The sequence below is a fragment of the Esox lucius genome, chromosome 21 (assembly GCF_011004845.1).
Source record: "Esox lucius isolate fEsoLuc1 chromosome 21, fEsoLuc1.pri, whole genome shotgun sequence".
Classification (NCBI taxonomy): Eukaryota; Metazoa; Chordata; class Actinopteri; order Esociformes; family Esocidae; genus Esox; species Esox lucius.
The window spans coordinates 24,610,560-24,624,545 of record NC_047589.1 but is presented as its reverse complement, the minus strand read 5'-3'; the positions used below and the strand labels follow the sequence as shown (position 1 = coordinate 24,624,545).

Below are 13,986 nucleotides of genomic sequence, written 5' to 3'. Positions count from 1 at the left end.
TAAGGTAAGTATTCAGCCAAAGGTAAGGTAAGGGAAAACATAATTTTTTTACCTCACTCTGCATGTCTGACATCTGCTTTGCAAACTGTGTTTCTGTTGTCTCAGGCAGTAAAGAGTAGAGGTTGAAGGAGTTCTCCTTAGTATCTTCTTTATACTTGACCTAGAAATGAAGAGACTTGTATCAGAGATTTGTATCTATTAAATGATTACCAAATACCACTAATTGGTATGCTCACCAGAAAGATTAATTGTTGTTGTTTGGATGAATGTGAAAATATTTGGCAATACAGTAGCCTCAATGCTTATTATTATTATATACCAGATATCATACTCAGATTTTTAAAAAATCATTAATTGCATTTTTTTGTAGTCATTCGGTAAGAATATACAATGTTCATGTTGAGAAGTCTTTTCTAACAGTTCCCTTTACCTGGCTCCGCATAGCTGACTGTCGTTTTGCAAAAAGAGTATCAATAGTTTCGGGCAGAGTAGAATAAACACTGGAGGACAAGTTCTTTTTCAGTCCTTCCTTGTACTTCAGCTGGAATGACAGAAACATCAAATGCAAATATTTGTTCAACAAACACCATTGTACCTTTTCTTTGTACACGCTCAATAGTAAATAATGCTAAGAGCTGGAAAGAACAGTTATATTCTCCACCTCACTCTGAAGCAGAGATGCCTCTTTGGCATGCTGGGTCTCCAGTGTTTCTGGTAAAGTGGAGTAGAGAGAGCTGGATACTTGCTTCTTTCCACTTTCTTTGTATTTCATCTGAATTGCGAGCAAACAGATTCAGCATGTCATTTAGTATTTAATTACAATGACTTTCCTTAAGGATCCAAATAGTTTTGATGGGCAAACGGGACAGACACATGGAACATTTCGTGATAGGAATCCCAAATACTCACCTCACTCTGGAGTTCAGATACGGCTTTGACAAACTGAGTCTCGGGGGTTTCTGGTAGCTGAGAGTAAACACACGTGGAGATACGCCTTTTTCCTTCTTCTTTGTATTTATTCTGGAAAAAAGAAAGGATTACGATGTATAATGTGTCTGGCTGCTTGGTTTCTTTAAACTACAGACTTCAATTGATGCTGATAAATGGTAGTGATTCTCAATAAATACACTATTGTAGCCAAACACAGAATGTTCAACTAAATGTCCAGGCACCTCGCTCTGCATTTCCGTCATTTCTCTGGCAAACTGGATGTCTGTGGTTTCTGGGAGTACAGAGTACAGGGATGCTGAAATGTCCTTCTTTCCACACTCCTTGTATTTGATCTGAAAACATACCAGTCACAGAATAAATTGTCTTACTCAAGAAAAGAACAACACTTTGTACCTTGCTGACTTTGGGATTTGATCCGGCAACCTTTCAGTTACTGGTCGGATGCTCTAACCACTTGTCTTTCTGCTACCTTTACATGAGAGTCATGGACTGGTAAGGCCAAATGAACTATGGTAAAAAATGCCATGAACATGCAACATACCTCACTCTGTAACTGTGATGCTTCCTTGGCATGCTGGATGTCCTTGGTCTCTGGTAGCAAAGAGTACAATGATGTAGACACCTGCTTTTTGCCTGCTTCCTTGTACTTGGTCTGCAATACCACAAGAACATTATGAACTCATATTCTTTATGGTCAAATTTTTTAACAAAAAAAATGCTGATTTGGTTTTACATGAATGCTCACCTCGCTCAGTATTTCAGACATCTGCTTGGCCAACTGGATATCTGTGGTCTCAGGTAGCAGAGAGTAGAGGCTTTTCGAAATTGTCTGCTTTCCCTCTTCTTTATACTTGTGCTAAACGTGGAGACAAGGAAATATGTATTTTCTATGTGACAGCGTTGATGAATAAATTCTGTAACACTTCATAAACAATTTAATATTTTCTAAACATGTATGACTTATAATGTAGAATGTATGAGCATATTCAAACTGTATATTCATAATAAAAATGTACTGTATTGCGAAGGGTTACAAAAAACTGTTTTAATCAGTGAGTCATATCTGAGAGTGACTCATTTCTATGAGTCACAGGTCTAATAAGCTTTGAAGTTACCTCACTCTGGAAATCTGAGACCTCTTTTGCAAACTGAGTCTCTGGCGTCTCCGGGAGCAGAGAATAAAGGCTGGAGGAGTTCTCTTTCCGATCTTCTTTATACTTTATCTACAAAATATTTAAATACATTTCTTGAATAATCTACAAGGATAAAGATTAATTTTCGACACTTTATTTGGAGAGTCTCGGTGTCCATGTGTAGATTCACAGACTGTCAGTCACATTTGTATCTATCTACAAACCTTAACCTTAACCCCAATCCTAACCTTAACCCCAATCCTAACCTTAACCCCAATCCTAACCTTAACCCCAATCCTAACCTTAACCCCAATCCTAACCTTAACCCCAATCCTAACCTTAACCCCAATCCTAATCTTAACCCTTATCCGAACATTAACCTTTATTCTAACCGTAACCAGATAGTTTGTTGAATTTATGACTTAATGACTGGGTGACTGTATATTCTGCAAAGCATCTATGGATATCGGGGCACTCATCAAGACATTCAATAAAAAAACAAATCCTTCTGTTTTTTGTTGTAATGCTCGGTTGACAAATTTTTCCTGTATTATCAGGGAAAAGATGTTGCTAAAATGCCCTACAAACAAAAAAATTAAGTACCTCGCTAAGGATCTGGGCAACGTCTTTGGCATGAACTGTGTCCAAAGTCTCTGGTAAGGTGGAATAGAGAGAACTAGAGGCTCCCTTCTTTCCCGCTTCTTTGTACTTCGTCTGACCAAAACAATAAAAATACACAGAGCACATTGAAAAAGACGTTGAAATAGAAGTCAAGGGTACATTTCAGAGATCAGACATTTAAAGGTACCTATGTAAGAACTACACAATAGTGCTATTATAAGACAAATAAAAACAACAGTAGTTTGATAATGCTCTCATTTATAAATGTATGAAATGCTTATGTCACAACTTATGAATGCTGTATGCATGGGTTATGTACGCAAAATGGCCAATATAACACGGTTAAGAGCTGTTCTTAGGCACGACACCTTGCAGAGTACCAAAGCTATCAGTCATAATACCACAGCTATCAGTCATATACCACGGCTATCGGTCATATAGCACGGCTATCGGTCATACACCACGGCTATCGGTCATATACCACGGCTATCGGTCATATACCACGGCTATCGGTCATATACCACGGCTATCGGTCATACACCACGGCTATCGGTCATACACCACGGCTATCGGTCATATACCACAGCTATCAGTCAAATATACCACGACTATCAGTCATATACCACGGCTTTCAGTCATATACCACAGCCATCAGTCATATACCATGGCCATCAGTCATATACCACAGCTTTTAATCATATACCATAGCTAACAGTCAATATACCATGGCAATCAGTCATATGCCATTTCTATCCGTCAATATACCACGGCTTTCAGTCATATACCACGGCTATCAGTCAATATACCACGGCTATCAGTCAATATAGCATGGCTATCAGTCAATATACCACGGCTATCAGTCAATATACCACGGCTATCAGTCAATATAGCATGGCTATCAGTCATATACCACGGCTATCAGTCATATACCACGGCTATCAGTCAATATACTATGGCTATCAGTCAATATACCACGGCTATCAGTCATATACCACGGCTATCAGCCATATACCACGGTTATCAGTCAATATACTACAGCCATATACCACAGCCATTCTGGATTCAAACCATTCAGTTTATAACCAGGTAACAACTGTCAAGTAAAGCATTAACAAAAACGTCACTGTGTAGTTGATGTCTGTACCTCACTCTGAAGTTCTGACATGGCTTTAGCGAACTGGGTTTCACTGGTCTCCTGGAGATGAGAATAAATGGAACTGGAGGTGTCCCTTCTGCCACTATCCTTGTATTTGTTCTGGGGGATGACAGAGAAAAATTCCACCAATGAAACCTGGACCAAGACAATAAGCAGGCTTCCCCAATTTTACCAGTGAATACATCCTGTACCTCGCTCAGCATTTCACTCGTGTTTTTGGCAAACTGCATCTCTGGGGTCCATGTAAGTTGGGAGTAGAGTGATGACTGAGGACCTTTGCTTTCTTCTTTGTATTTTATCTGACAAGGGAGATAAAATAAAACAAACAAATAATTACAACATTCCAATACAATTCCATATTCCAATAAATTCATGTTCAATGTTTCACTACACACATCGATCAGCCGTAACATTATGACCACCATTCTAATATTGTGTAGGTCCCCCTTTTTCTCCCAAAACAGCCCTGACCCGTCGAGGCATGGCCACTAGATCTCTGATGGTGTGCTGTGGTATCTGGCACCAAGACTTTAGCAGCAGATCCTTTAAGTCCTGTAAGTGGCGAGGTGGGGCCTCTATAGATCGGACTTGTTTGTCCTGGACATACCACAGATGCTTGATTGAATTGAGATCTGGGCAATTTGGAGGCCAAGTCAACACCTTGAATTTTGCTTTGTGGCAGGACACATTACCCTGCTGAGGCCAAAGCCATTAGGGAATACCGTTGCCATGAAAGGGTGCACATGTCAAAGAAACATCCACAGGAATGGCCCAAAAAACATTGCCAAAGAATCGCACTGCCTCCGCCGGCTTGCCTTCTTCCCATAGTGCATCCTGGTGCCATCCACGTGATTCATCAGACCAGGCCACCTTCTTCCATTGCCCCGGGGTCCAGTTCTGATGCGCACGTGCCCATTGTAGGCGTTTTCGGCAGTGGACAGGGGTCAGCATGGGCACCCTGACTGGTCTGTGGCTACGCAGCCCAATAGGCAACAAGGTGTTCTGACACCTTTCTATCGTACCAGTATTCACTTATTAAGCAATTTGATTTACAGTGGCTCATCTGTTGTATCGGACCACATGGGCCAGCCTTCGCTCCCCATGTGCATCAATCAATATTGGCTGCCCATGACCCAGTCATCTAGCCATCACAATTTGGCTCTTGTCAAAGGTGCTCAGATCCTTACGCTTGCCCATTATTCCTGCTTCTGACAGATCAACTCTGAGGACAGCATGTTCACTTGCTGCCTAATATATCCCACCCACGGACAGGTGCCATGATAACGAGACTATCAGTGTTATTCTTTCTCTGGTTTTAGGCAGGGATCACACTAACCATGCCCGTTTGAAGAGTAGACAGCTTTCTTCCCACTGCTCGGTCAGGCTGCACTAGGCCTTATCTTTCATCATAATACGCCTTGTCTCCCTTTGTCAGTGTTGTCTCTTCCTGTTTAGTAAATGAGTCCAGTGGAGTGAGGTCGGTATACCTCACTCTGTAGCTGGGAGGCCTCTTTAGCATGCTGAATCTCTATGGTCTCCGGGAGCAGGCAGTACGCAGAGGTAGAGAGCCTCCTCTTCCCAGCCTCACGGTACTTGGTCTGCAACACAAGACAAATGGCAACCGTCGGTTCCTACAGCCTGACTGTCACTGTGCTCCGGGACCCCCACAGGGTTCGAGCTGCATACTGGCTGGTATTCAACTAACTAACAGGTCTGTGGCCATCACACATGGGAAGCAGGGCACCCTGGGACTTGCGTCTGTCAGCCATGACAGAATGACCCCAAGAGGAGGAGGAAGTGGAAGGAGTGTCATACCTCACTCTGGAACTCCTTGACTGTTTTAGAGAGCTGCATCTCAGGGGTGTCTTGAATTGACGAATACAGGCTGTTGGAAATCTCCCTTTTCCCCTCCTCCCTGTACATTCTCTAGAATAGAAACAAGTTATCGGTCGTTTTTCAGGTGCACATTATGAGACCAGTGCCAAGAGAATTATTCTCTGTGGTATTATGGTTGATGTGCTTGCCACCAGAATGGATGATATCACATTTGGATGCGACTCATCCTCAACATTGCCAAATGGCGTCAGATTGGAAAAAGCTCTCACCTCACTCAGCATATCTGTATGCTCTTTCGCCAACTGAGTCTCTAGGGTCTCTGGGAGCAGTGAGTAGAAGGAAGTGGATCTCTCTGCCTTTGCATTCTCTCGATACCTGACCTGAACAAAGACATTGTTGGTATTGTACTAATATGTACTATAACCTTATTGTACTAATATGTGTTATAATGTTATTCATCTAAATTTTTGAGGCAGATTTCTGTGGTGGAATTAATCATTTATCCACTTAAACTATTCAAAGAAATGCAAGCCAGGTAAGTCCTTTAGTGTAAAACTATTATGTAGAACATCCTGCTTTACAGTGACTGTGAAAGGTGAATTTAGAATCGAGTTGATAATGCTATGTGGCCGAGCATTTACACTGTTTAGGGGCTCTTTGAGTGTATGAGTCAGAAAAAACATTTGGTGTGATCTCACTACCTCACTCTGTAGCTCAGAGGCTTCTCTGGCATGCTGGGTGGCCATTGTTTCTGGAAGCACTGAGTGAAGAGACATGGACGTTTCCAACTTCCCCTCCTCCTTGTACTTTGTCTAAAACATGACAGGGACATAATGAAGGTAAAGGTAATCGTCTAGCATCTACGATAAGAAAAATGTCCACCCCCTACAGCGAATATACCAGTGTTTCATAGTTTATAAGCATTGTGTTCAATGACTAAATCCACCAATCGTCAGGTGTAAAAAATTTAACAAATAGGCAACAAATCAGATTACTGTATTTATAATTCCCGGCCATTGGTACAAATGAAATAAAAACCTTGCTTTTTTCAACAGTCCATCTTTAAAAGACCCTTACATGTTTTTTTCAAAGTAAACCCTGTAACTGTCTGAATCTGCTAAGCATGTGAGAGGTTTAGGGGAATGCATCAGTGTTGAAGACTGATGCACAGTTAACTATTCTGCAGCATCCTGCATGCATCTCCCTCCTGAGTTAGGATGTTATAACCTGTGTGTGTGTGTATGTGTGTGTGTGTGTCTGCTTATGTGCATAATGCATTAGTATATCAGCGAGTCACTGTATATCTGTGTCTTGACAGGAGTGGAACTAGTGTCATTAGGCTCGGAGGGCAATCTAAACGATGGTCGACCCACGAGCAGAGCAACAAGAACACACCACTCCAAAGCCAAGTGCTGAGGAATGTGTTGTGTCTACAGCTATACTATGTACCCAACTGAGATACGTAGAAGAGACTGACATGAACACACAACCGACCTCTGAAATGAAGGAGCTGACGTTTTTAGCATGTTGAAAATCAGCATCAGGAACATAGAGGTTGTGAGCTTTGGATTTCTCATAGTCCTCCTTGTACTTCACCTGCAGGATATAGCAGGAAGAAAATAAGCGTGGTGTTTTGCTCTTTTGTATATTTTAGGGCCACCACTGCCCACCTAACTCAATGGACGCTGTTATTTCAATAACATGGTGTCATGCCATCAAGGCACATCCTTTCAGCGTCTCTGCTACACAGAAAGAAAAAAGGAGAGGATGGGTACATCTCTCCAGTCCAAGCCATTCACAGGTGGTTACAATCTATTGCTGGGGAGTGCAGTGAATCCTTCCACAACCTCCCACAAACAACAACAGGCGGTGTTAGAGAACAGACCAGATGAATCCTACTTACGTTGCTTGCCAGAACGCTGCACCTCCTGGCGAAGCCGGGTTCCGGGAGAACAGGCTTAGCAGCAGACGCCTGACAGGGGAACAGAGTACACAGGGATACAATTTGAAGGTGGTCCAGTGACATGTTGGGCCTCATAATAGTCCTAGATAACATCATCACACGCTAATTAGGTGCTTTGCATAGATGCACTAAGATTTCATTATTAATTAATGAGATAACTGCAGTGTAGGGGTCATCTTGGCTCGTTGTCAGACTGAACCGATCACTACATTATGTATTCCCAGCAAACAGGGGACATTCTCAGGACACCCGGAGGACCACAACCTGACCCCCTGACGTTCTGGGGGACGTCCTAGTTATTCACGTTTTTTTGTTTTCAAGGTTAGAATGAGAATGTAGGGAACAAAAACTCAGCCAGCCAACTGTTAATCAGGGAGATTCAGCATATCAATGATTTTCCGTTAGGACATTGCTAGATGGCATTAAAAAATCCTCTGAAACTTGTCCAATAGGTTTTCTCATTTTATAAAATCTGGGGACTCAGGAGCTGACAAGAGAGGAATGTACACTCTCAATGAACATGAAATAGAATATAGTAATGCTGAAGCAATATACTGCAGTGTCTGAATGTTAATTCTTATCATCCAGCAATAATGTCCTACAATGTCTTTCTTCCTGCCAAAAGCATTCAAATAGCCAGATTGAACCTCTCCTCTTCTGTTAAACAACATGGCCACCAGTTCTTAAAGGTTACACATCTCAATGTAGCAGTGGGTTGACATAATGAGAGAGCACTTTAGGACAACTGTTCTGCAACACAAAAGGATCCTTAGCAACACTGCACATTCATGGTGCCAAAAAACAAGGGCTTATTATGTTGAGAGATAACGAGGAAACCTTCATACTAAAAGTTGCAAACCTCTCTCACCGGTCTTTCCATCCTCACATCTGTTCTCCGTAATGACCAGAGTACAAATGAGGGGATGGAGATTTCTGAATGATAAGCAGCGGAAGTCCAAAATAGCTGCCCGCTTCAGTACATCTCTGTCTTCTTGTCTAATTGGCGGGTAGCCCAAAATGTCCTTCCTTCACTCTGTCAGCCATAAAGAACTAATTTCATTAAAAGAATCATATCACCATGGTTACTGATTCTGAGCAGTAGTACAGAGAGGACTGTCCAAAAAATTATGCTCTAATCTTGACGATGCGCTAGTTTGGTTCTCATGTGCTTTTGGTCTCTTTTGATAACGGCCCATGTACAGTATGGCGTGCGATGTACATTAGGACACCTCTAGGCTCACCTGTTTTTGAGCTTGGCTTCTTCTGTAGTAATCTCTCTAACCTAGGAGTGTTGAGCACAGAAAATGCTCCACCCTTTCATTTCAGATTAATTATCCCCAGATTGGGCAACAAGCCTCTTCATCTGTGGTGCTGTGGTGTCGGCATGTCCAAATCCCCCAAAGGGCTTTCCTCCAAATCCTTTACAGGTGGCTGCAACCAATTACTGGACACTGCAGTGAATCCTGCCATAACCTCCTGCTACAACAACGGGCTGTATTAGAGAACACACAGGATGAATCCTACTTACGTCGCTCGCCAGAACACTGCACCTCCTGGCAACTTCCAAACTGGGTATGTGCGAATTCAGCTCAGCAGCCGACTCCTGACAGAAAGAACAAAGCACACAGCTAAATTTTTTATAAATCCCCCCACAGCTTTAGAGAAACGTGCCAGTCATGTGCCAAGGTCATGGGAAAGACACCCATGCCGGGGCTGTGCCAGCCGGCATTCTCACCTCGGTTTCTCCTCCTGTGCCACAGTTGGTGACGGTTGCTTCTCCAGGTACCGGTTCCTCCGACGTTCCTTCCATCCAAGTGACTCTTCCTGTGCTACGTTCGACCGCCTCGGTTTCCCCAGAATGCATTTTGCCTGACACCACTTCTGTCGGGCTAACTGTTCTCTCTGACGCTTCTCCCATCAAGTTGACCATTTTCTCAGACGTTTCTTCCATCAAGGAGACTGTTTTTTCCAATGTTCCATCCATCAAGGTGACCCTTTCCGTCGATATTTCTTCCATCGAGGTGACCATTTTCTCAGATGTTTCTTCTGTCGTAGAGGCAGTTTTCTCAGACGTTTCTTCCATCGAGGTGACTGTTCTCTCTGATGTTTCTTCCATCAAGGAGACCCTTTCCGTTGATATTTCTTCCATCGAGGTGACCATTTCCATTGACATTTTGTCCAGGTATGTGACTTTCCAGTCAGGCAAGTAAAGTAAAACACGTAAAAGATATGTTTTGCATGGTAATGGAATATGACCAGCCTAAGAGTGTTGAAACCCTGTTCTGGATGCCTTTTGTTTTCTGGCTCAACTCTTCCTGATGCCTATACTCGGTACCCCTTATCTGTCCCGCTTTCCAAATATAGACCCCACTTGCCGTGTTATCGTTGGTGATGCCATGTATGTGATTCAGAGGGCCAGAGATGGGCAGGCGAGGAGTTTCAGAAAAGGTGTCGCACACTGGAAAGAATGTCCCCATCCGAAATCTATTTGTTGAGATAACAAGCACAAGTCCAAAAAGTCAACATACTCCTTAAGCTTTGATGTGGTCTCACAAAAAACCTCACTGGCCTGACTTTAAGACAATAAAGCTCCCATCCTCCCATGCTGTGCCCAAACAGCTGGTTGTTGAACTTGAGACAGAATTCATTCAATCTCCCTAATTTAAAAAGTGCTATTACCAAAATGTTGCCCTGAATGTAGAGGGGTGTTTTCTGTGCTTATTATATCTAGTGTTGGTATGGCACAAAGAAAGCTGTACAGTTTCAGCTTGAGGATGGACTATTCAACTTGAGGATGGACTATTCAACTTGAGGATTGACTCATTCCGGGTGAGTTTTCAACACTTGTGAGGCAAGAATAACAGAAAGCTTTACATCCTAGTGACTCAAGTAGTAAGAGGTATGTTATTATGTAAGGTTAAATCTACTGTATTGTTCAACAACTCATGCGGCCCATTACAGACCACATTAGAGGCAGAATTAGACGTATGATGCTTACTGACTCCTCCTTGCCAGACAAGCTCAACACATTCTACACTCGAGTCGAGGCTGACAACATCATCCACCGTAAGATCAGCAAAACAAATTAGATGATTGTCAGTGTCAAGCAACACAGGGAACCGGGCATAATGCACATCAACAGTGCTGCAACAGAGAGTCAGCAGGGTCCACATAACCCGAGGATTTGTCATGGACCATCAGTGCTGCCCGTGTTGTCAAGAGGGTGCAACATTAACTTCACTCCTAAAGGTGACTGGAGATATGTGGAATGCCACCCCGGGTTTAGTCAAAAAACATCTGCTGCACCATCAAGAGCATCCTGAATGGCATCACGGCCTAGCACGGGAACTGGTACAGGAACTGGTATGGGAACTGGTATGGGAACAGGTACTGGTACAGGAACTGGTATGGGAACTGGTACTGGTACAGGAACTGGTATGGGAACTGGTACTGGTACAGGAACTGGTATGGGAACTGGTACTGGAATTGGTACAGGAAGTGGTACTGGAACTGGAACTGGTTTGGGAACTGCACATCACTGACGTCCTGCTATTGGGTCGGACGGGAAACGTACCAGAGCATAAGAGTCAGAGACACTGTGACCAAATGCACAACACATGAACACTATAATGTGAAGAATGTCCGTGTTTGAATAGTAGATGACGTGCCTCGACAGGGCCTTTTGCCAGTCTAAAGCTCTAGCACAATGTACGCGGTCCCCACTGGCAGAGGGAAAGGCAAAGGGAAGTAAGATAAAGACCCTATTCTTACTACATGCAGTCATGTGCTTCGGCTCTTATCTCGAAGGTGCCGAGCCAAGCTGCGCTAGCAGAGCCCTCACCTTTTATCTGCCTCAACACAATAGAGCCCTCACTGTAAATATAGCTTGAGGGGAGAGTGAAAGAGCACCCGGCCATTAATACTGTGTTAACTTAATAGGCTTCTTTTAATAAGCCCAGAATAATAAGTTCAGTCAGAACAGCGGAGAAAAGGGACACTCAGCGCTACACTCTGAATGCCCCTTCAACTGACATTGTCTTGGCTTGTACCGTCGGCTTATTATTGAACTCCTGTCTCTCCGTCGCCACGATCACAGGCTGCCAGGAATAGGCTGCCATTGGTGCTTTGTTCGTGTGCAGTGATTTGGTCAAGTGAAATCATGTGATTGGGGCGTAACCGACTTTTGTCAGAAGTACAGAGTTTTTATGCGAGGACCGTGGCAACTGTTGCACAGTTCTTGTTTTATTGTGCAGCTGAACATCAGGGTTTAGCTGGTTCAGCTGAAAGGAACTGAGAATGAACCAAATGTGACATTTTATGTAAGTTAGGCGTTAAGAGATTTAGAAAAAAGAAACAGGGTGGTAGTTTATATGCGGATTATAGTTTATAGTTAGAGCATCTGATCAGTAAAAGGATGCTGGAAAGAATCCCAGAATCCCAGGGCAAACCAGGTGAAAAATCTGCCATACTGTCCACTATCATGGCAGTTCACCCTGATCACTCACACTGGATAGTAGTCTGTTAAATCACAGAAAGACTGAAAAGAAATGCAATGTTGTTCGTCATGTGATGCAAAGGCAATATATAAAGGCGTTTTTCTTGTTTCAAATTTCTTTGATTGAACTCATACGCAGACAGAATAACTAAGTACAGGGTTATGTTTTTCTGCCTGAAATCACCATCAGTCACCCCCATCTGCCCCTCATCTCCAACCACCTCGCCACAACTGCTACTCTGCAATCAGCACATTCCCATTTACTCTGCAATCAGAGCGAAGGTTTTTTGGAATTTATTTTGGTTTTCAAAGCACCTAAATTTGTTGTAAGAAATGTACACAGTAAATAAAGTTTGATTTTACACTTGACACAGGCAAGGTTGTTCCTGTGGACAAAATATAATCACTGACATGTGTTACCATTGGCCAGTGTAACAGCAACAGCCTTTCAGAACCCTGCCACGGCTCTCTGAAAAGGTCATCTGGGACGATATTGCCAATCCATCAATATTAATTTGCAGTTGAGTGTGCTGTGAACTAAGCCTGTCTCTGTCCAGTAAAGACAATGGCAATGTGACCATGAATCAGTTGAGTTGTAGTCCTATGAAGGAGAAGGTATTTTAGCAGCTCTCTAGGTTTGGGCAGTAGAAGGCCTTTATCGGGATTATCCTGCAACACATCTTATTCCAAAGATAGATGAGGACCACACCGACAGTCAATCGGGAATGCTTTTCCTTTCCAAAACACTGCGGATTATACATTTGAGGTAACATGGTTTCTGTAATGTTGTAGTATACGCAGTCGTCATAAGTGCACAAGAGCTTCAATCAGTGTTCAATCAGTGTTTACTATGAACACTTTAGCTGAGCCGGAACAAGCTTTCCCAGCCCAGTTGAACCCGCGAAATAGTACAAACCACACGCATCTGCAGGCCAGCTCAATCAAATGCTCCAAGTGTTTGGAGGAAAGCGGTACTATTTGAACAGGCTGGTCTTGATTGTACGTTGTGGAGTGAGAGGGTTTGGGTCCACGGAGTAGGATGAGCTAAACGGGTTGGGGTTAGCTGTTTAGAGGGGCGTCAGATGCTGGCTAAATAGGGCAGCCATCTGGCTGCTGCATTGGCTCAACCCTTTCAGAGGGGAGACATTCAAACAGCCAAAACCCCAGGGATCAAAAGTTTTGACCCATCATTATGTCCCCTCTGAAAATCTGTCAACCTCTGAGAGAAATTAAAAACATATATCAGCGAGGTCCAATTACACGGTCAAGGCTGTACTTCATCTGGCCTGCCTGTGCTGTAAATCCATCAGCACCAGGAAGAATATGCTGCCTTGCTATTGGCCGTCCACTGACAAGGGGGTGTGAGAAGTTCAATCTCCGATTCACAGTGAGCGAACAGGGTTTCTGTCTTGACACTAACGACAGCAAATATGCATTTATTCACAATTGATCCATCCCAAATTCTCATGGGTGACCCTATAAGGGACTTACTTTCTCCTTTCAAAATCTTGTCCTTAATGCCACAACGCAAAACAGTTGCTGAGGGCGACAGGAGAGTAAAGGCCAGGGAGTGTTCGGAGTGACAGCCGAGGTACACTGGGGTACACCGGAAACACGCAGCTTTCAGCATGAGACTAGCTCCCCTCCAAGGGATAGCGCCGCAACAACCATCACATGTGTGTATGTATGATAGCGTTTACGTCGCGTGCGGGAGGGAGGGCCGGTATTATGAATAGCTCTGTGCATGTTGTTGCACGTGATGTAGGTTTGATAACAGGGCAAAGCTGGTAGGCATGGTGCTGCTAAACAGAGTCTGTGATGACCCTGATGT

General features: G+C 43.4%; 1 protein-coding gene across 23 annotated transcripts in view; it reads right to left on the bottom strand.

Annotated features, from left to right (window-relative positions):
• Positions 1 to 13,986, bottom strand: part of LOC105019564 (LIM zinc-binding domain-containing Nebulette) — a 72,389-nt gene that overhangs the window by 29,609 nt on the left and 28,794 nt on the right. For 4 of the 23 annotated variants that reach the window (XM_034289249.1, XM_034289251.1, XM_034289255.1 and 1 more), the window contains exons 1-19: positions 9,396 to 10,226; positions 9,189 to 9,263; positions 7,601 to 7,669; positions 7,192 to 7,293; positions 6,399 to 6,509; positions 5,967 to 6,077; positions 5,677 to 5,787; positions 5,349 to 5,459; positions 4,053 to 4,160; positions 3,850 to 3,960; positions 2,688 to 2,798; positions 2,067 to 2,174; positions 1,697 to 1,807; positions 1,493 to 1,603; positions 1,173 to 1,283; positions 910 to 1,020; positions 662 to 772; positions 431 to 541; positions 53 to 160 (exon numbers count right to left, since the gene is read on the bottom strand). The exons of 5 other annotated variants lie outside the window; for them this stretch is intronic. In XM_034289249.1, the coding sequence (XP_034145140.1) occupies positions 53 to 160; positions 431 to 541; positions 662 to 772; positions 910 to 1,020; positions 1,173 to 1,283; positions 1,493 to 1,603; positions 1,697 to 1,807; positions 2,067 to 2,174; positions 2,688 to 2,798; positions 3,850 to 3,960; positions 4,053 to 4,160; positions 5,349 to 5,459; positions 5,677 to 5,787; positions 5,967 to 6,077; positions 6,399 to 6,509; positions 7,192 to 7,293; positions 7,601 to 7,669; positions 9,189 to 9,263; positions 9,396 to 9,833 (2,340 nt within the window). In that variant the 5' untranslated portion in view covers positions 9,834 to 10,226. Of the gene's footprint in view, positions 1 to 52; positions 161 to 430; positions 542 to 661; positions 773 to 909; positions 1,021 to 1,172; positions 1,284 to 1,492; positions 1,604 to 1,696; positions 1,808 to 2,066; positions 2,175 to 2,687; positions 2,799 to 3,849; positions 3,961 to 4,052; positions 4,161 to 5,348; positions 5,460 to 5,676; positions 5,788 to 5,966; positions 6,078 to 6,398; positions 6,510 to 7,191; positions 7,294 to 7,600; positions 7,670 to 9,188; positions 9,264 to 9,395; positions 11,069 to 13,986 lie in introns of those variants that run through there. 14 more of the 23 variants (XM_034289262.1, XM_034289256.1, XM_034289264.1 and 11 more) reach the window with 12 other exon arrangements.